Source organism: Limulus polyphemus, unplaced genomic scaffold (genome assembly GCF_000517525.1).
Source record: "Limulus polyphemus unplaced genomic scaffold, Limulus_polyphemus-2.1.2 Scaffold20, whole genome shotgun sequence".
NCBI classification, from domain to species: Eukaryota; Metazoa; Arthropoda; class Merostomata; order Xiphosura; family Limulidae; genus Limulus; species Limulus polyphemus.
Window position 1 is genome coordinate 103,702 of NW_013665630.1, and position 22,951 is coordinate 126,652.

Consider the following 22,951-nt stretch of genomic DNA (forward strand, 5'->3'; position numbering starts at 1 on the left):
AAAGGTTTGACGATTATGGAAAAACATACGAAAACTTATGGTTTCAAAAATTAGTTATTATTAAAATATGTGATTATAAGAAAGCTTGAAAACTTATTAATATATGTAAAAATTATTGCAGTTATATAAGAACAGAATGAGTAGTGATTTTATATGAATACTACTAGGGAAACTTCCCAGAATACGTTTGAGGGATTGAGATATTAGTTGATTATATATTTACGAGATGGCAGCAATACTTAATCATATAGCATGACATGAACTTGACCATTTGGCCTTTATCTGATTTCTAATGTTGGCTTCGTTTTTTTTTTTTTTTTTTTTTGTTTATGTTGAAGTTTCAAGTACATGTTTATAGTGGAAGGATGTAGGCGTATAATGGAATATCATTTTCGATCGTTAGTAACCTAATTAATAACTGAAATAGGCAGATAGTATGATTAAATATTATATTTGTTACAAGTGCTCAGTGAAGAAATTTTACTTGAAACTGAAAGGGCAAATTAACGAACTATCTGAATGAACTACCCTGGATTTTTGCGTTACTCTCTGAATGTGATTGGGAAGACCACGTGGCCATTGATACGGGTTAATACCACTAATAGTGTTAACAGCATTGGAGTCAAATCATATATTATATTAGGTAATACACATTTTTTTACTCGATTGCTTATGCTTATAGTTTTGTTGATAGTTTTATTAATAGTTGTTTCTTGTTCTTTTCACAGCATTGAGGGCCAGGATGAATTAAATCAGTAAATGCAAAAAAAAAAAAAGAAAAGAAAAGCGCAATGTTGGCAGTTATGAATTTTGGTGACAGAATTGTTTTTTGAAGTACAAGGTTATATGTTGTTGAATATGGATAGGTATTAAAAGGAGGGGGGAAGTGGCTCTATGATTTAAAATGAAAAGTGTGAGTTACAACCATTTGAAATTGAGGATATTAAAGAAAATATCAAGACGGTAGAGCTATAGATGAGATTGAGACTGATGAAATGAGATGAAGATTACAATTTACAGCAATTAAGAAGGTTATAATTATGGGGGACTTTAATTTCTGGTATGTAAATTGGGAGATTTTAAAGTCAAACTGTAATAGGTTAGGGGGATAGAAACAGTGGGTCTTCTTCATCAGTTGCTCAGGGAACCTAGTACTAGCAGTGTAGTACTATGGAAGATGCTGTTTTACTTTTAAGTTTCTTGTTAACTTCTAATATGCATATGGTAGAGAGGGTGGAGATTGGTGAAAATATGTGTGTAATTGATAATTTATCGGGTATGATGTTGTACTGCACATCGATTAGGAATAATATTAAAAATGTTCGGTTATGAACTTCAAAACTAGTTTTGAAGGGATGTGACAAGAATATATTGTGAATTAGGCTACTGATTGAATGATGATTGTGATCAGATGTGGAAAATGTTTGAAAATAAATTTTTATATATTCAAGATGGACATGTTCCTGCAAATGAAAAATAAGGTTGGCTCAGTAAGTGTATAAAAGGGATAAAACTAAAAGAATGGCATTGCAAGATTAAGAAGTGGAAACTGACTGCTGATGTGTTCTGATGGGAGATTTGTAAGATTATAGAATATCAATAGAGTTAGTCAAACAGGACATTATGCAATCTAAAGTAAAAGGGAAATTTAAAAAGTGTTGGCTGAAAATGTAAAAATTAACAGTAACAATTTCTTTAAATACATTTAAGGGTAAACAAATGCTAGAATGGGAGTAGATCCTTTGAGGGATGATATCAGAAGGTTTATTTCTAATGATTTTGAGATGGTTGTATTATTAAATTATTTTTTCTTCTTAAGTTTTTACTAATTAATATGTAAGCAATATTTCACATCCTGAACAGTTGATAAAGGGAGACATACATAGCTGATGAACATATGATCACATTAATTTTGAACTTGTTATGAAACAAATGGGAAGCTTAAAGAATGACTGGGCTAGATAATATTTCCCCAAGGGCTTTGAAGGAGGTTAAGAATTGGGTATGTGGGTCTCATGCTAATGTTTTTTGTAAGTCCTTGAATAGTGGGCAAATTCCAGAGAATTAGAAGTTGGCTAAATGGCTAATCTTACTCCTCTTTTTAAAGGAGGTGATAAAAATTGCCCCTATAATTTTAGGCCTATTAATTGTAAATCAGCAGTGGGAGAAGTTTGTAAAAGTCTGATAAAAGAAATTATAAGAAGTCATTTAACAAACTAAAATTTTGTTGGATAGTCAACATGGTTTCACTAGGGGAAAGCCTTGCCATACTAATCTTTGGACAGTTTTGGAAGAGGTTACTGCTTATGTTGATGAAGGTAAAGGTGTGGATTTGGAGTATATGGATTTTCAGAAAGCATATGACAAGGTGAGGTGACAAATAAAGGGCTTGTTAAAAAACTTCTCTCACTAGGCGTGTGGGGTAGGTTGGCTCATTGGATAGAAAACTGGATGGATGGAAGGAAGAAAGAAAAGGGTTGTTATAAATGGAGTTCAGTCAAACTGGATTAACGTCATGAGCAGTGTTCCCTCTAAGCTTCATGGCCGCACAACAACCAAGTGACGCGCATTTCATTATTCCAGCCACATATATATCCTCAGTAATGGTGAAGAGTCTCAACATGTTGATGGTCTTAATGACACTGGCAATCAATAGACCTAAAGCCCAAATATCCAAGTGGTAGCATTGCAAAGTGGCCTAATGATCCAATAAGGTCAGTGGTCTAAAAGTACTCCTCCCCCAAAAAAAAAAAAAAAAAACTGGTAGTGCACATCTGCACATTGCTTTGATACTGGTGCACATGAAAAAATTCATTTCGCACATGGATTGAAAAAATTAGAGGGAACATTGGTCATGAGTGGTGTACCCCAAGACTCAGTATTCAGACTAGAGCTGGATAATTAACTTGATTAATTGATTAGGTATGACCATCGATTACATCAATTAATGTCTAAAAAATAATCAAGTAATGGAAATCAGTGTTGCTGATTATTACTGTTTTCAGTTATGCCAACTATCCTAGTTAATAAAATGTTGCCACTATGTTTTCTCATTATTATTTTCAGTGCATTCTAGGTTGTTCAACAACAAGCGTAATTGATTACTGTCATAACTGACAAGAATAATCAAATAATTGAAGTCAGTGTTTCTAATTAGGATTATTGTTTTTGATTATTCTAACTATTCAAGTCTCATGAGAATAACTGATTAGTTGAATGTACTTCGTTAATGAAATCAATGATTAATAGATTATCAAGTTTCGCTAATCACCCAGCTCCAGTCAGCATTTTTGCTCTTTCTGATTTACATCAAAGATATAATTTAAAAAAAGGTCTTGGATATTGCTGGTTATTACAAGTATAATGATGCTTTGTAAAAGGAATTAGATCATTTGGTGAGTTAGGCAAATAACTAGCATTTAAATAAATACAAAGTAATGCATGTGATTTATTTTTAGAGCTGGGCAATTAGCATTTATTTTCTAATCAATTAATTAATGAGCTCATTAACTCATTAGTTCGTACTCTTTCCCCCAATAAAAGAAAACAACAACAGAGTGGGGTGAGCTAGCTTTATAACTTTGTGAACCACTACATTATCTTAATATGGACATTTCCTTCTTGGTGAAAGAATTGCAAATGAATACATTGCTAATGTCAAGTGGAGATGACCACATGGTTACCATTTTATTTGTTTTTGAAATAAGCAGTAATCCTTCATTCATCTTGTGTAAATTAAATAAATTTATAATAAAATAATGAAAACATGTTTTACTCTGATAAGGGTAATCATGTTTTTATTTAAAACGTATCATGATTGCAATTACAAGTGGTTAAGTAGTCAGTTAGACAATCTGTGTACATTGTATGAATAGGATAAACAAAAATAATATTTAATACAAATTTGAGTCCTAGGATAAGGAGCCCAAGATTGAACAAAATACTCCATATATGGCATAATCAGTGATCTATACAATGACATTATAACCTCTTTACACTTATATTCATGTATACTTGTATCAAATTATCAAGCACTTTACAATGACTATCTATCACTATGTTCCATGCTAAGGCTTGCTACATATGTGGACAACTTATGCACTATATGTTGACAACACGCTGATTCTGAATTACTTGACAATTTTTCATCAAACTACTTATTCAAGGAGCTTCCTCTGGTATTATTTTTTTGGATGAGGAGAATTGCTCTTGTTGCTTGCAAGGCGTTTCCACAGGATGTTTTGCCTGATTGGACAGCAATTGACATGCTCTGGTGTGCCCCAAGAGTCTACTCTTCGCACATATTTATTTGGGCCTGTTATCAATTATACACCAGACATTCTGTTTTTGTCCACTATGTGCTGTTTCACGTCATAGTTATACGGCACTTCTCCAAAGAATGGTGCTGTATATCTCGTTCTTGAGGCTATGGTGTCTGCCTATTACATTCTGCCCTATATGTATTACTGTGTTCGTTACTGGGCGAAGAGTATACCTGTTCTAGAAGTAGTGCTATACCACACAGGTGTGCCATCTTATCTTATTATGGCACACCTGTTCTTGCAGTGTGGGATTCTTCGCTTTGAGTCAGATGAGGTAGTAGTGTATTGGAAGTTAACATTTTCTTACAATGAAAATGTATTTCTGATAGGTACTACCTTTTCTCACCCATTTGGTGGAGGGTAGTCACATGATCAGCACATGTTCTGAAATGGTGTAAAAATGAAGGGGTATAAAGATAGCTTTGGGTGGGTGAGTGGAGGAGGTAAGTATCTATTGGAAATACATTTTCAGTGTAAGAAAATGTTAACTTTTTAGAGCTGTACACTCTTGTAAATCCAGCACTCATTCTCACCCTCCCACAAAATTAACTTTTCCCATAATATTTCATTTCCTGTCTTGCTTCCTTACTTCCTGCCCCTAATCTGCTATTTTCCCAGAACTAGGATTATCCTAGTGTTTAGCTTTATTTTATGTACTGATCAGAAACAGTAAAACTATTTAATTGTCCCAGTATCTCTATACCTCACTGTGGGTTTGATATGTATAGTTTGCCATTATAGATGCTCCTTTAAATTTTACTTGGAGAATCACCTGACAAAGACAGGTCCCACAGTACAGTCCCTCTCTACTATGTTTTCTTAACCCAACCTGTCATTGGGCAGCCACAGGAATTGAGATTAGACAACCTTTCCAGTTGAGAAAAAGAAAAAGTAACAGTTTTCATTTGGTAGGTTCAAGACAACTTAGGCACACTTTTTTATTGGATTTTTTTCTTTAACTAGGTAAATTTCTACCAAATTTCTTCTGTTGTTTGGGAACGAAATGCCATAAACCTCATAGTATTCAGCAAATGGTAAAAAGTGTGTTTTTGTAATTTAAACTGTTTCAGATTTGTTACAGTGTCCCTCCATATGAAAAAAAAAATGCCCCAGTTTTTCACTCTGGAAACTGGTAACTCTGATGAAGCGGCAACCTTGATCATCTTAATTATATTTATTCATGTTTAAGAATCACATTATTTGCTTTTTTTTTCAAGATGTAAATTTATAGTAACAGCTTTCTCAGCTATGAATATATGTGTATTATAAAATGCATGAAACCATGTAATGCAACAGAAGGCTGAAAAAAGAAAGAAATTAATTTTATTTGTTATATGTTGCAATTAAGGGTGAGTTCAGGAATCTGTCATGTTGTTTTATGCAAGGCAATATGCATAATGTTGCTGTCTGATATGACTGGAGTTTATTTAGCTCAGCATGTGAAACATAGCCATTAAAATTTATCCTTTACAAGTGGCAATGGTTTTGAATTATTTGAAATAGTAGTGTAGAACAAATTTGTTCAAACCTGTTGCAACATATAAAGGACATTCAAGAAAACATTTTCTTTTTTGGGTGGAGGTTATGTTGTCATCGTTTTGCATATTGAAATATATATAACACCTAAAGTTTTCTGATCATGCTAAATGATAATTTTCGTTGACTCAGGAGGCTATGGAATTGGTTTAGCTTGGCAATGACATTTATCTTTTCCAGCGATTGTCTTTCTGCTTTAATTTAAAAATTCAAGACTTGTGTTTTTGGTTAAATGTCACTGTTGCTTGTGTATAGGGCAATATCACTTTAAATTAATGTAACTGTAAAATCACAATTTATTGTTTTGTTCATGAAAGAGCCAACAGAATGTGCCATTTTTCAGCATTAAATCAAGAAATTCAGAATGTAATGTCCATTTTGAAGAATTGACAATATCCGATTCACTTCATTGAAAATGCTCACCTAAAAACCAAACAAACCATTTTTTAAAAATAATGAACAAATGAGAATAAGTAGAAACTACTCTTCTTGAATTACAGCACAAACTTTGAACATGTAGAGAGAATCCTAAAGCAAAATAATTTTCTTGTCACTTACAAGTATCCAAATAGTAGTAAAAAAAAACTATTAAATAAGATAAAATACTGGCTGTCTGTATTGTTCCATGCCTATCATGTGAAATATCTTATGTTGGTGAAACAGGAAGAAATTTAGTCACAAGGATAACAGAACACAAAGGGGACATTAGAAGTGGAATTAGAAATAAAGCAATATTTTCCCATCCAAGAGACTTTGATCACCCTATAAACTGGAAATCAGCCAAAATGATATACAAGACCAAAGATGAAATAGAACAAGGAATTATTAAAAGTGTATCAAACTTTATCACCAGTGAAAGTCATGTCAAGCTGAATTATTTCACAACGAAGTATCACCTAAACTTTGTGGACAAATTTCTTTTTGGATGACAATGTAGGAGCGACTAGGATAAATAAGTGTTGAAACTAGTTTTCTATCCTTTATGCTGATATTGTGCTCCAAGAGTGTACTTTAATTTTTATATTAGGTTATCTTTTCACTGTATAGGTTACTGGTTAAGCCCTGTTTGGAGAATTATGTTCATTCATGAGTTCCTTACTTTATTAAGACATTAAATTGTTTGAAAGGGTACAAAGGAAAGGCTACTATGATGATACCTAGAATGGAAAGGCTGTCATATGAGGATAAGTTAAGATCTCTAATATTGTTTACTTTTGAAAAAAAGAAGAGTTAGAGGGGATCTGATTGAGGTGTTCAAGATTAATTTGGTTTATCAACTTTTTTGTGTGTGTTTAATGGTGAGAATGGTAGGAAAAGGAGTTACAAGTATATATTTTGGTAGGGTAGGAATCAGCTTAGAAAGTTTTACTTTTTTAACAGGGTAACTTGTGTTTGGAATGGGTTGATTTTTAGAAGTGGTGGATGTAGTAAACATGAGGGAAGGCTTAATAAATATTTAAAGATCAAACTGCACTTGTTTGGTTTTCTTTTTTAAGTAGGTGTGAAAGGGTTGATGGGTCAACAGGCACCTTGTTGCTGTTAAATGTTGTGTTGTATGTTATTATTAAATTTTTTCTACAATACTGAAAGTGTTAGACATGAGATTATATTAGGGGTGTTCAGAAAGTGACGTATATTCATTTACTGGTTAATATTGAAATGCATAAATTATATATAAAACACTTTACAGATATAAATTAAAAGTTTTGTGAAAGATTTGTATTAAAAGTTGTGCATTTCAGGTGGAGTACATTGGTTATCTTCTTTTCACCCACTTGTAATATGTGGTCCATCGGGTTGTGGCAAAAGCACCTTGCTAAAAATCTTGATGAAGGAGTACAAAAATTACTTTGGTTTCACTGTTTCTCGTAGGTATACTTGAAATATTTTCTTTATAATGTAGATTTCTACAGTATAAGCTTTTAATGAACATTTTTATGTTTAATACAATAACTACCTTTTTTATGCATATTCACGTAAACTTTTACAAGAGTGGATTTTATTGAGAAATGAAAAGAAAAATGTGTTGAGTGCAATAGTAGGAATGAACAGGGAAATAACCCTCTTCAATGATTCTGTTTTAATTTAGTGAATGGTTTAAGACTGTAAGTTTAAATCTCATACTTAATTAATAACTGCAATATTCAGTTAGAAATGGGTGTTTTTATCAGTTAATGGATTACCTTTCAGCAGCAATTGCATCCATTAATGTCACATACATTAATTGATTAATCAAAATTACAATTACATTTATTAATACTGTTTTTTATTATTCTAAAAGTTTATTAAACAAAATTCTGATTATATTGATTGTCAAAAAATATTCAATCACCCAAAATAAGTGTTTCTGATTATCACTGTTTTCAATTATTGCAACAGTCGATCAATTGAAGTTACAATTAAATTGATTATCATGATAATCAATTAATCAAAATTAGGGTTTCCAATTTTTTTACTATTTTTGGTTATTTTTACTATCCAAGTAGTCAAAAATATTATCACCAAACTTGCTTGTCCTATTGTGGCAACATTTCTAAGGCTATTTGCCAATGCCACTTATTTCGAACTGCTCACTAGAAGGAAAGCAACTTTTGACAGATCTACCATCAGTTTTTTTGCTTGAATGTACCATTGTTTGAGCATTACCATACTAATCGATTAATGGGACTGTCAAATAATTGATTAGCGAATGCCACTAATTGCACTGCTCTGTCACAACAAATATGAGTTTTTTGTCATGTTTAGAATAATAATTCTTATAATTATTATTTGAAACAAAAAGTTTTGCTTAGTAAGATTTGTTCTTCTCAGATACAACAAGAAAACCAAGGCCCGGGGAAGTTGATGGCAAAGGTATAGAAAACACATTGTGTACAGTTTTTATGGTTATTTTGGATATGTCATAATATTTTGAAATAATTGAAACTATTTAACTGTACTAGTAACAATTGTATTGTTAGGATTAACAATGCTTTTGGATATTTTATATTGACATGTTAAAGAAAAACTTCTAAAATTTGTGTAATTGTCAAAATATTGTAAAACTCTTCACAATGTTATATTGAATTTTATGCAAAGCTACTCATGGGCTATCTCCTTTGTAAGAAATTCTTCAAATAGATTGTCTTTTTCATGATGTAGTGAAAATCAATAGGCATTATAAAGCTGGAACTACATACAGAAGAAACTAAAGTGTGTAGATAGTATATCAGTAATTATCCAAACATAAAAGTATAATGTTAAACATTAAACACTGTTGTATAGTTTTAATAGTGGTTTTACCGTATGTCTGCACTAAAAGTATGACAACTATTTTTTGATCTTAATAATAATTACCCTTCTAAAGTTATTTATCATGGCATAATTGTTTCAATTTTTTTTGAAGCTTAAGTCCTCACATTAAAAATAAACAACCATTATAATGTGTCTTTATCTGTTTAATTAATATGAAGTCCAGTTATGTAAGCACATATGAATATTTTATTCTTCTAACATAATTTTATAAACCTGATTTAAGGTCAGTCATTGGAATTATCCTAATTACTTATTACAAATTTATAACCATCATAAAAGCTAGCAACTGCTTTTAAGTGTTCTTAACTATTCAGGCTTTCAAGTAAAAAGAGATGCGCTTGCATGTTTGTATGTCAACTATGTTTCAAAAATTACACCACCAAATAGCAGTAGTCCAACTTCTACTGAATTTTCATGTTACTTCTATTATGCACTGCTTTATATAGTTTATAACAGTCAGCACATGCTACAGATAATGAGTTGGAGTCTTAAATTCCATAAGTAAATTACTTCATATTTTTTAAAGGAAAGTGGTTGAGACCAAGCATTGGTGTGAATGATCAAGACATTTCAGTCTGCCTACCCATACATGGATCCATTTTCATTAAGATGGTGAATAAAATGGAAGCACAGTGAATGTGATAATGTGAAATATCAGCCTAGCTTTCCAAAATTAATCATATCTCAGTTTATGCAAACTTTGAGATGTGTTGTGAAACAAAATGACACATATTAAGTCTACTATCCAGGGCTTTACTAAGAGTTCAGGACTAAACCAACATGACACCTGTGCACTAGAAGCTTGAAGCTGTTGATGTCATAGCCAGATTGCATATTATAAGGTGTTCATCACAGCTATGATTATGAGGCACCAGCTCTTACGTTACTTTGAGTATTGTAATAAGATTAAAGAGCAATAGACAAATATTATATGGAATGATGAATCCAGCTAGTCATTATTTGATTAGAATGGATGAGTTTGGGTTTGACTACAATATGAAAAGTTATTTGGATACATCTATATTTTTTGAAAGGGGAAGGCAGCGTGGCTCAGTGGTTTCACATTTCGAACTCATAATTGGATGGTTGCTCATTTAAGGCCGACTTCCATCGTGCTGTTGTATCCTTTGATAAGACACTTTACTCGAGTTCTGTCACTTTATCCAGCTGTCTGGTGGTTACCAGCTATTGGTAGGTGTTAATGTGTGATGGACTGGCATCCACATTCTCATGCACTTGTGCTAATTAAGTCAGAGTTCAACACTTAATCCTTTGTGTCATCTTGGCATGGGAAGTATTTGACCTGTTGGGTAATGAAAGACAACCTACAGAGATTCCTGGGAAAGATCATACCACTTTAAGTATCCTAATGCATCATGTTATACATATGCATTTCCATCAGTTCTGTAATACAAATAATTACAGAATGAAGTTTTGCCAAATCAGAGCTCCAGCTTGAATTCAGTTAAACCACTATGAGAAGTTTAGGAATAATGCTTAAAAAACAGAAAAGATGGACCCAGAAAATTTATTAAACTCACAGCTACTTTGCAGGAAGAGTAGCAGTCTATTCTACTAGAATTGTACTAGTGATCAGTAGTAATTGTTAATAATAGTGTCTAGCTTGTGACTAAGTTTAAGATGGTTCCATCTCATACTAACCCTCTCGCTACAAGTAGATGAAAGTGTGCATGTCATGACCATTTAGAGATTTACATTCAAAATTTAATTAAGTTACTTTATTATCAATGTATGCAATAAGGTTGTCATCAAAACTTATCTAATAAGTCAAAGTTTAATAATATACATGTTTTAAATTCTTAAATTTATAAGGAAATATTAAAAAATCTTCAATTTTCCCTAGTATGAGAATTGTGACATTTGTTCTATAGGGCTTCTCTCTTCTCTTTCATTTGTGTACCATCCCTTTAGTAAAATTACATATTGTAATGTAGATAGTACTAAGGCAAAGTAATTTTTATAGCCTTCAATCGTATTTGTTTATGAAGTCATAAATTACAAAATTGGATCCACTTGCTTATCACATCCTTTTATTCCCAAATTACCAATAGTTCTCTCTGACATTCTATGCTATATTATTAATAACCAATAGAAAGGCAAAGTTTTAATCTATCAATTGACATATTATATTACATTACTTTCACTACAGAGTATTGTCTATTTTGTCTTCACTTTCTCACGGTGTGCAGGACGAAAAGCTTTGGGAATTATTTTATGGCCCTTGGGCAATAGCTAGAATGCTAGTTAATTCAGATACGACACATACCTCCTCTCACACAATTGCATTTTCAATCTTCCACTGCCCCCTAATGTGTTGAAAAGAAATTTTTTTACTTGATGCACTAGCCTTTATACCGTACAATTTTAGCTACTCATTTAGCATCCACAGAGCATGTTACAACCCTCCTCCAATAGTAGCACAACACACCCTCCTAGATCAGTTGGCTCTCTCTCTCTCTACTATTTTACATGATCTTCATTTTCTAGAATGACACAATACAAGTTAGATGTGTTTCTTGCTTGCTTTCAGTTTTCAATGTTTTTTTTTGCATTATTTTGGATTTTGTCCACATTTCTTTTTTTAAATATGATAGCATTTTGGTGTTTTACTGACTTTAATTACCAATTTCACACAATTTTTAGTGAATTATAAATTCTTGATTTACCATGATTACCACCATGGCTCATGAAGTTACTGGTTACACACAAACTCCTGTTACCCAGGCCTCATGATTGATGTTGCCTGCCAAAGTACTTGGTTCATTGGGAGTTACCAGTGATGAATGCTAAAGCATGTTGGTCAGAAACTTGAGGGAACTGAGACATACTAACCCCCAAACTAATTGTGACAAAAAACTGCTGTGCATGAACCTTAATGTCAGGTGAAAGGGGAAACACCAAATAATCCAAGTTTGGAATCTCACACAAAAGGGAAGGAAAGGCATCATAGGAAATAGGAGAAAAATTCAAAATGTGACAAACCTGTGTAATTAACTGAGGGAAAGGAGTAGTAGGGTGAACCTCCTCCAAAGGTGCAGAACATGGATGTAGGGCAAAGGAAGGAGCAGAAAGGCTGTCTAAATCATCCTCGTTCTGTACATTCTCATCAGCTTGAAGAGGTGCTAGCCATTGTGGAGGAGGTCCAAACCCCACATAAGAACTTAAATTCCTAGTTTGGATTCCTGACAGTCAGACGTGCTGTACCTCTCCTCTTTGCACCTTTTGTCCTTCTCCCAGTAATTGTTTTGGAGAACTTTAGATCCCTTCTGTGGTTGACTTTGGCGAGGCTCTCTTTCTCAGCTCTTTCCTTACCTGACTGCAATGTTGTTGGGGAGAGATGTGCTGCTTGCAGGGGTTTGTCTTCCTTCAAGCACTTAAGGATGGCTCCGTTTTTGCTTGACACCATTTTGGGGCGGGTGGGTGTTCTAATTCTTTGAAGTCCCATGTTGACATGGCCAGGTTGCATGCTTCCCTTGCTAATAGTTTATCACAACTTTCCTCCTCCACAGCTCTTGATCCTATTCTTGTTTCCCATCCTCCTCTTTCCATGCATCGTCCTTTACCTGCATCTCGACATTGTTGTCCTTATCCTCATTTTTTCCATACCTGTCAAAAAATGTTCATATACCTGTAACTGATACTATCATAAGTATAAGATATTAAATATTGTTGTTACGTCATCTTATTGCAAAAGTTATTTGTGAAGTTGTATGGTTATAAAATTTAAGTTGTACTGTATTTTAAATCTTCTTTGGGCAACATTATGTTTATGTGATTTTCTTAGAGTTTTTATTACTGAGTAGTTATTCCATTTTATAAATTGATTATTCCATGTAGTTGATAGTGAAATCTATATAAATATAATAGTACTGTCTGTTGTCTGTCCATGTAACTACCTTGCAGGGTGTGGAAGGATCTTCACCAGGTTTGGTTTGGAGATTCATTGGGTCCATGGGGAGATACAAATTTTCAATTTTGCATTTTGAGGTTTTTATTTTTTTCAGTTTTTTACCACTACTTCACCACCTGTTGATGGATCTTCACCAAATTTGGTGGGGAAGTTCATTGGATCCATGTGGAGATACATACAAATTTTCAGTTTTGCATTTTGTGGTTTTATGGGCATTTTTTATCACTAATTAGCCTTCTGTAGATAGATCTTCACCAAATTTGGCATGAAGGTTTGTTGGGTCCATACGGAGATACCTGCAAAGTTGTGGTTTCACATTTTGTGTTTTGCAGTTTTCATGGGCATTTTTGTGTTTTGTACAATTATATATAAAGGAAGCAACTTTTCATGTATTAAGATAACCTTTCATTAATCATGAATTTACATAACTTTTGTTCAGGGGGATGGGTATTCCAGCTAGTTTCAAATATTTTGATACTACAAACTAAAATTGTTCAATTGAATTCCAGAAATTCTTCATCAAATCCAGCATTTATGTATTATTGATAATAATCAAGTAAAAAATATTTTTAAAAATTGTTTTGTTTATAGATTACCATTTTGTGACAAGACATGAGATGCAGCAAGCTATAGAAAAAGGAGAGTTTATTGAGCATGTCGAATACTCAAAGAATCTCTATGGTACAAGGTGAGATCTATGATTTTACAAAGTGATTAAAAATAATATGAAAAGCTAAAAGTAAACTGTTTGTTGGGTTAAAAAAAACTTCTGGATACCAATTAGACTTTAGTGTGATAGTAGCTAACAATATCACTTTCCATACAGTGGAGTGAAAGTACTCATATTGTGATATCTTACTGAGTTATGTTCAAAAGTTAATTAACTTTAATTTCAATGTTGTCGATAAACTTGGCAGCAAAGTAGTTTATTATTCACATTTCTATATTATCTAAGTTTGAATTTCGTAATTTCAGAATGAAATAAGTAAATTATCAATCTTCACTTTTCTGTTTTCACATGATGCAATTTGTACACTGAATTTTATTTTATATAATTTCTTTCTTCCATATTATGTGTTTCTGAGAGTCCAAATAATTTAAAACACAGAATATAGATAACAGTGGGCCAGAATATAAATTTTGAACCTCCTACCTTCTGAACTTGCTGATATAATAATAAATTTGTCATACCCATTAGAGAGGCTCCTTCCATCTTATCAAAGCTTTGAATGAATTTATGTATGCCACAACTTGATCAAATAACCAATAGAATGAGCATTTTTTCTTTACAAGAATCTTTTTACAGCTGTTTCTTTTTCCTTGGGCATCTGTTGACACTTGCCTGTGATGGTTGTTGTTCAATTCCAAGCTGATAACAAAAGTTTTTTAACATATTTATAGCTTAACTAGAAAGCCAGTTAAATTATACTAGTTTTGGGACATTGTATTCTAGTACCTGATATATTTTTTGGTGTTTTAAAATGCATATTTCAAAGCAACATGAATTATTTTTTGAATGACAAACAAAGTGCGAAATATACATGGTAACTGAAGCATGTCATCTAAGTTTAAATGGGCATTACCACCTAAGTAAGTGCTAAATTTCTTTTTTTTTTTAATTTATTGTTATATTTTATTCAACAGAATTAACTAAAATGTTTATATTAAAAACTTCTTGGGTAACAAAAATAAAATAACTTAAAATTTTATAAGCTTAGTTCTCAAGGTTAAACTTTGTAACTTGATTGGTTTGTTTACTTTATCTATAGGGGGGGATATGATATGAGTTCCTTTATGATTTATTGTTTTCACAATGTAACAAACAACTTCTCTGGAACAAAGTTCAGCTATAAAACAATAAAATTAAGAAAACACAGATGTGAAAAGGTTGACAATTGAAATTGTGAAGATACTTAAATTGAATATTTGGTGACAAATGATGCATTTAAAGAAGTTAAAGTTTTAGTAAGTTTATTTCATATTTTTCAACTTCTCTGTGTAGATTTATGATTTTGCTACAGTAATGTTAGAGTAGGGAAAATAGGAAATAAAGTATAAATTTTTACTGAAAAAAAACTTCTGATATTCATTTACGATGTTTTATAGGTTATGAAAATGAAATATCAAACCTTAAAATGAAAAGAAGTATTTTTATTCTTAGCATGAAAATCACCTTTTAATTCACAGACAAATATTTAGCAGAAATACTTTATTACAGAACCTGATTTTTTGTATACAGTAGTCTTATAATGATTATTAAAAGCTTGAAGAATTTCTTGAAGATAAACGTAGTAAATTCTGAGCTATGTACTAGGAGTAGTTTCACTTCTAAGGAGGGTCAAACTGACCCACTTCATATAGAAAGAGATAATGTCACAAGCTAATATAATTCGAGAACAAATCGTATGTTGAATTTGTGTGCATACATTTTATCTGGCATACGTATACTTCATATTGTGTGTACGTTTTAAACGAGTCTTGAGTTAATCCTGATGACGCATTCAGCCTAGAAAATAAGAAGCTACATATGAATTATTTGTTCTACTTTGCAAGCAAAAAGAAAGGAAAAACCACATGAATTACATATTATATATTCATTTAAAGTATTTGTTTTTACTATTGCATAAGACAATTTATTTGGTAGTTGTTTAATTGTTTTATGTAGTTTTAAATAAATTATATAAATTAGTTGCCAAATACAGACATTAGACTTGTTACTTTAAAAATGTAAAGTTTTTTTCTGTACCACCATTATTATTTAGATTTTTTGTGTCACCTTTATTTATAATAACTTTTAGATTACTTATTTACATAACATTAAACAAACTGTATATAATATTGTAGTTTACATCAAAATATTTAACAAATGTTATTAGATTTTAGTAATCAAAATTTATGCTCCTTCCAGTAAAAATGCTATAAAAGCTGTTCAAGAAAAAGGACTTGTTTGCATTTTGGACATAGAAGTAGAAGGTGTAAAGAACATCAAGAAAACAGACCTAAACCCAAGATATATTTTCATCAAGCCACCTAGCATGGAGGCTTTGGTAGGTGTTAGAGAAGTCACATATAGTTATTATTGTGTTAGGCTTAACATCATTTGTTAGTAATAAAATATTGAGAGTACTCATCTTGATCATCATAAGTGAAGTCTGTTAAAACATTCTTAGTATTTTTATCTGCATAATTTTAACTAAAAGTGCAATGTTATCTATTGATAGATATATACACATAATTAAGTCACTCTTTTCTCATGGTATTTGCTTGAATGACAATCTTGTTACATTAAAAAAATTTTTGAGGTCTTATGAAATGAGATGTTATCAATAAGGAGAGTGTTGAGTGGATAAAGTTAAAAGGTTTGGGATGAAAACCCAAGTTGTGTTTTATAGAAACGAAAGTCAGTAATCTATTAAAACTTGCCAGTTATTCCAGCTTCTATTTTTTTTTCAGGTCAATCTCATATTACAGGTTTGTTTACTGATCTGTTTACTGATACATATTTTGGTTTTTATACATTTTCTCTTTGGGTGTTAGGGACTCGTTCTTTATTTTTATCCCATTTATTCTGTGTGCTACTAGGTTTCAGTTCTTGTTCTTTGCTGTACTTTTGGGTTATTTTTGCTGAATTTCAAGTATATGTACTCTTACTAATCCTAGTTTCTTTGTAGTTGCTTTTCCTTCACTTTGTTCCTGGGCTTATAATTCCTTTTTAAGGACTTAAGAGAGCTCAACCAAACCTTTTGTTGACTGTGACCATAAGGAAAGGGGAATCACAGTATTGATACTTCAGCATATTTAAGTAGAGAATCAGTCGTGAGTTCTCATTGGGTTCCAATAGATACCTCATATCTATATATTGAGTTCTGGTTTTGCAGGCTGTCAAAGATTATGAACAACCTTCAAAATTTTGTGACCATTGTATTTCCTATCTTACTGATTCAAATTACACAGCAAAGGAGCTCATGGCTTTTCATATTTAATATTCACTAATGTTGTACTGGGGTTCCTGATTCCTGTGTTACTGAAAGATCTTTCTTACTGGTTTTTTTACCCATGGTGGCACATTTCTTAACTCTTGTTGTTTTCATTGACTGAATGCCTTTCAACTCTGGGTGTATCTTGCCAGTTTATCTAACATATCTGTGAAATTCCTTGTGTTACTTCTACGTATCATATAGGTGGAGAATTCCCCAAGGATTTTCAGGGATGGGAATCCTTCTTCATCCATTAACGAGAGGTTAGGAACTGGGGTTTTGGAGTGATTTACAGGAGATAGGAGTAATGGAGACTATGATCAGGTCATATTTGGGAAGATTAAAAAAGAAAAAGGAGAAGAAAAGGAGGATGAAAAGTAGTCATGCTTGTAGTATGATAAAATAAATCAATCCTGACAGAGAACCTTTTGCAAGGCTCAGTAGGAGGAACTTCTGTTGATTAAGTACTTTTTGATGATGTAATTTCTGCTATGTGATAATCTTCATGTGTATGTGTGTGTGGTTGGATTTTCATGTAATTCTGATACTTGGTGGTAACTTTTGCAATAGTTACATAGGGTTGTAGACACCCCTATGGGATACCACTTTGGGACAAGTAATTTTCCGCTTCTTCAATAGTCATTTTTTGTAGAATTGTGGTCATTACTTTTTCTGAACAAAACATGGAGAATTCTATTGATGCTATTATTGTTGACACAAGTCATAAGGTGAAAGAATTAGGCCATCCTACAGGAGTATTATTTAACAGATGAAAGGAAGATGTTGATTTATTTTGTGTTTAGCTTTTTTAAGACAGATTTTCCTAATTTGAAGAATGATTTATAGTAGTTTAGTAGATCTGTGTAGTTCTTTGACATATGTATGTATCTAGGTAGTTTGTTTATTATTCTGATTGCTTTGGTTTGAATTCTCTGTAATATGATGTAGTTTCAGTCTAATGTGTTAAGTAAAGTTATCCAAAATCTATGGTTGGATGTACAAGTATTTGGTATATAAATAGTTTAATTTTGCTTTTTAATGTATTTTGAGGATATTGAGGTTTTAACTATGCTATTGCTGATATGTTAATCTAGAGTCATATGTAATGCCAGAAATTTTGCTTTTATTGTGTTGTTGTAAATTTTAAGTAGAGCCTGTTTTGTTTCCTTTCATGTGCCTAGTACTATGTTGAAAACTATTAATTGTGTTTTCTGGGGTTTAAGTACTCTCCATTTGGAGCACCAAGTCTGTATCTGATTAGACATACAATCCAAGTTAGTTCTGCATGAATTGTACACTTATCTGCTTGAGTTTCTAGAGTAAATATTAAATCCCCAGTGGCTTGCTAGGCCTAGCCTGGGTTCTCAGGACTGCTAATTGATACCATCTCTATGTCTCTTGCTCCCATGTAGTTATAAGTCAACTATCCATAGACCCAAGCTGACCCAAGGTTACACAGTCAGTTATACACTTAATTAATGAAGTTTAATTCAAACTAGTAATTGTATGTGGATTTATGTATCTACATTCTTCCTAGATTTATGTTAATATATTTAAATGAAAAACCCAATACTTTTTTCCACATTCATGGGAATATATGATTATTTGTGAAATGATTTGCTGCTGATAAAAGATGTCATAATACATTTTTTTGGACTCGGTTTAAAAAATTGATGGCCGTTAATAATGAAAAAAAAATGTAGCTACAGTGTACTTTACTCTTGAAATCAAGAATAATTACTGTTGTACAATCTAATTGAATTCAAATGAAAAATTGATTTTGACTAACATGAGATTTTGACTAAGTTAGTATTAACAGCTAGCTAAGTGAACTGGGGTTATGGGTCAGCTTTCATATATTTATTTTATATCATACATTTAAATCATGTCCCAGTTTCACTTGGAAATTGATTGATGAAAACAAGAGCATTAACCTCATCAACATTTATATTTTGTTATAGATTTCAGTGTAAAATCAGTATTAGCTTTTAAGACTTCCCCATACAAAATAAGACCAAAAAGTCATCAAGATAACAGTTTTAAGATTATTCTATATTCACTTTTTAATTTTCAAATTATCTGTTAAGCTAATCATTTTTTTGCTAGCTAAATATTTAAATGCCAGACTGTGTGTATTAAAGTATTTCTGGCATCAGTGTTCTTATTGTTTCAATTAACAAGAAATGTACCTCTTGAACACCCTTGGTTGAATTCTGATACTCAGGTTGGACTAAAACCATTGATAATACCCTAATTGTTCACCTACTGTTCATACTCGCAATGTCCAAGGTTAGGTAGATTGAATGTCTTTTCTGATTCTTTATATACACACACACACACACACACACACACACACACACATTATATACCATAAGTATCAGTGCATTCAAATCATTGAAAGGAAGAACAGAATATTTAATTATCTATCTTCATTACTGGTTTAATTTTTATGTAGTTTGTACTTTGATTAAAAGTTAATGCTAATAACCTTACTCAACTGTGTAAAATTACCACTTTTCTATAGCAGAAATCTCATACTTACAAAAAGACTCAGTAATTAAACAGCCAATATAGTGAGAAATGTTTTGAGTCACTGATATGGGGAGGGAAGGTAACCAACATTAGTAATGGTACAAGGAAAAAAATGACTATTACATCAAGAACTTATTCTACAGTGTTCTATCAGTCCAATCCTTAGTAGAATATTACACTAGTTTCTAGATTGTTGTGTTTATATCATTTATATAAAATCATGCACAGGTAAACTATGAACAATAACTTGATTTTAGGTGTAATTTTTCCAGAAAGAACGGTTGCAAAAAAGAGGAACTGAGACTGATGAAAGTATCAATGAAAGAATTTGCAGAGCAAAGAAAGAGCTAGAGTATGGTATGTTTTTTTTTTCATTGGTTATAAGGACATTTTTATTGATTTTAAGAGCTTTATCTGTTTTTGCTTTAATTTTGTTTATTGGTAATGGAGTGTGATGAATGTTTTTGTTTCCAGTGACAGAAAGTGGTAAGTAAGTGTATCATTATCATTGACTGTAGAACATGATAAATGTTTTTGATTACCAATATATGATATAGAAAATGCTTGATGACATGTATAGTTTTTAGTAAGCTGTAGGAACATGGTATTTTTTCTAATTCTTGATGTGTGAAATGAAACCAATAACATAATTGTTTTATTATGGTTATTCACAGGTGAAATGCCAGGGAACTTTGATATTATTGTGCTGAATGACTGCTTGGAAGATGCTTACAGGGAACTTAAAAACTACCTTTGGAAGGTGCAAATAGCATTCGATTTCTTAAAGATAAATATATTGAAAAAGTCAATTCCCAAGGGCATATAAATGTTTTGTAAGGAATGTGAGGTGTACGACAAGTTTGAAGCACAAATAAGTATTATTCTTAGTTTCTTTACCACCTGGTGTTAGAAATTAACAGTTTCAAGAAGTAATCATGTGATAATTGTGATATTTCCTGGACCAGTGATGCCAAAATTAGAAAATGAATATCAGTTAGTTCTTTCAAGTAGTTTTAGATTATGGTTTCAGCCAGTTTCATTTGTATGAATTTTAACTTTAGCCATAACAAATAAATGCACCTACATTTTGGTTAAAAGATCTGAAAATGCAAGTAAAGAAAAGTAAATTAAAAGTGAGATAGGTTTTTTTGGGGGGGGGGGAGTTACATTTTTTCTTTGATCTTTTTAACTTTACATGCTTTGTTTTCTGTTTTTCATTACTTGTTTTTTTTTATAATATATTTAAAATTACTAGCTACAGATATTGTTTCTAGTAGTCTTATGTTGTAATCTGTTTTTTTATTGTTACAGTGTGGAGTTCTTGGCAGTAATCTTCAGGAGCAGTAGTAGTTGAATAAGATCTTCATATTCTTAAAGCTCCAAGATTACGGGAAAATTGCAGATTTTTTGTGTGAACCAAGATCATAACTTTATATAGACCAGTTTTGCATTTCACATTTTTATTTAATTATCATCTTGTTTTTTGACATCATCTCATTATGATATCTTTTATTTACTGTACTATAAAATGAAGTAATTTTGACAATTTTCGTATATGTAACTTTTAGGATTCACTAGGACTATTTGTGTTTACTTTCCTCTATTCAACTTGCTTACCAGAGGCGATATTTTTTTAAAAAAACTAATGTTATGAATCTATGAACATTTTAGATTTTTTAAACATGTGTTTAATAAAACCAAAAGAGTACAGTCAAATTGTTCTCCACATTCTAATGAGACTTAACTCAATTAAACACCAAGCTATGAAAAACACTTCATTACTAATACACTAGGCCAATCTTGGCTGAAAAGGTCCAACTTACTATACTTCATTAACATATCTTTTTAGATAATTCCTTATCTCTTATACTCAAGATGAGCTAATACTTGAACAGTCTGGGATCTAGAAACTCCTTTTCCTACATCTTTTTACTAGATGGGCCATGTAAACTTTATATGATATTTTACTGGAGTAATTGTTTGTGGATCCTCTTCATGTTACTGCACATTAACTAATTTTCTTGGCTTGCCAACATATTACTTAATACTTTAGTAGTTCATAAATCTGAGTAGTTGTTAAATTTGGTATTTTGATATAGGTAAATTTCCTAGTTAATTTGAAGGTATGAAATAGTATTGCATAATGTTTGCACTTCTGTTATTTTCTGTTTCATGTTTGAGTTAATTCTTTTTCTTAAACATTGAGCTATGTTCCTTCAACACATTTAGAAAAGTTTTTGGCACTGGTTGTTAAACTGCTGGGTAGTTTTTTCAGTACCATTACGTGTATTTCAGGTTGCTTCATTTGGAAGTGGAGATAAAATATTTTCAGAATTGATTAAGCCTCTGCACGTTTCTAACTACTGAAATTCAAATTTTTGTAACTTATTTTCTTCCCCTGTACAAACTTTGACATGAAGCTCCTTCAGAATAGTTATTAACTGTGATAGTTTTTGACACTTCATTCATTATCCATATCTATAAAATTCCATAACTTAGTTTGCAGATTAATCCTCTTTTATTTTCTTGTTTAGGATTTAAAATAGAATTGACAAATGATAAATTAAATGGTAATCTGTTAATATTGTCTTTTTAGTTGTTTTATATTTGAATAAAAACTTGGCCTTTTGTATTGGTTCTTTTAGGCATACATTTTGTTCATTTGTCTACTTTTCATAGCATCATGAAAAGGTGAAATCTGACCAGTTTTATTTTTCTAACAGGGTTGTTGGTCTTTGGGATGGGTTACCTTCAGATATGGTATATGTAATTAATTCAAGAGACTTTGGAGTTAACGGAAGGCTTGATAAATATTTGAATGATAAGGCTGGCTTTGAGTGTTTTATAGTCATTTTAAACTTTAGTTTAGTGGATGGTACAGCCTAGATGGACCAAGAGATTCCTTGTTGTCCTTAAATTCTATATTAAAATAACATTTGTGAAAAAAATACTCGTAGTGCACATCAGTGGCAACCATATAGGCTGTGCTGTGCACAGGGGCTCACAAACTCTAGGTGGCCCACCAAGTCCTAATTCAATTAACTTATAAACGGTCTGCTAATGTGCAGTGGCAAACTAGAGCAGTAAAGTTTTTAGAAAGATTGTGATGTCAGCAACTGACGACTATTGTTCTGATAGTCATCCTATATTTGTATCAGGAAGGGGGCCAAAATTTATCCCACACAAGGGCCCACAACTAAGTATGGCTGCTGCTGGTGGGCATATTGTAGAAATGAGGAGGTAACATTGAAAATATTCAACCCTTTTTCCAAATATCAAATATGGATATGTGTATTGTAAAAAATAAAAACGTCAAACAAAATTATTTACAAAATACACATTTATATGTACATACTCAC

The 22,951-nt window shown here is 31.8% G+C and overlaps 1 protein-coding gene across 2 annotated transcripts; it reads left to right on the forward strand.

The window, feature by feature from the left end:
• Positions 1–309: 309 nt before the first annotated feature.
• On the forward strand, positions 310–22,945 carry LOC106457910 (guanylate kinase-like). 2 transcript variants are annotated; one of them, XM_022384187.1, is made up of 8 exons: positions 321–643; positions 7,601–7,726; positions 8,670–8,711; positions 13,675–13,771; positions 15,992–16,130; positions 19,865–19,949; positions 20,267–20,352; positions 20,904–22,945. In XM_022384187.1, the coding sequence occupies exons 1-8, from the start codon at positions 520–522 to the stop codon at positions 20,937–20,939; spliced, it is 735 nt and encodes a 244-aa protein (XP_022239895.1). In that variant the 5' UTR covers positions 321–519; the 3' UTR covers positions 20,940–22,945. The 2 variants fall into 2 exon arrangements, with proteins under 2 accessions (XP_022239900.1, XP_022239895.1); XM_022384192.1 differs by lacking the exon at positions 8,670–8,711 and having other exon boundaries at positions 310–643.
• The last annotated feature ends 6 nt before the right edge of the window (positions 22,946–22,951 follow it).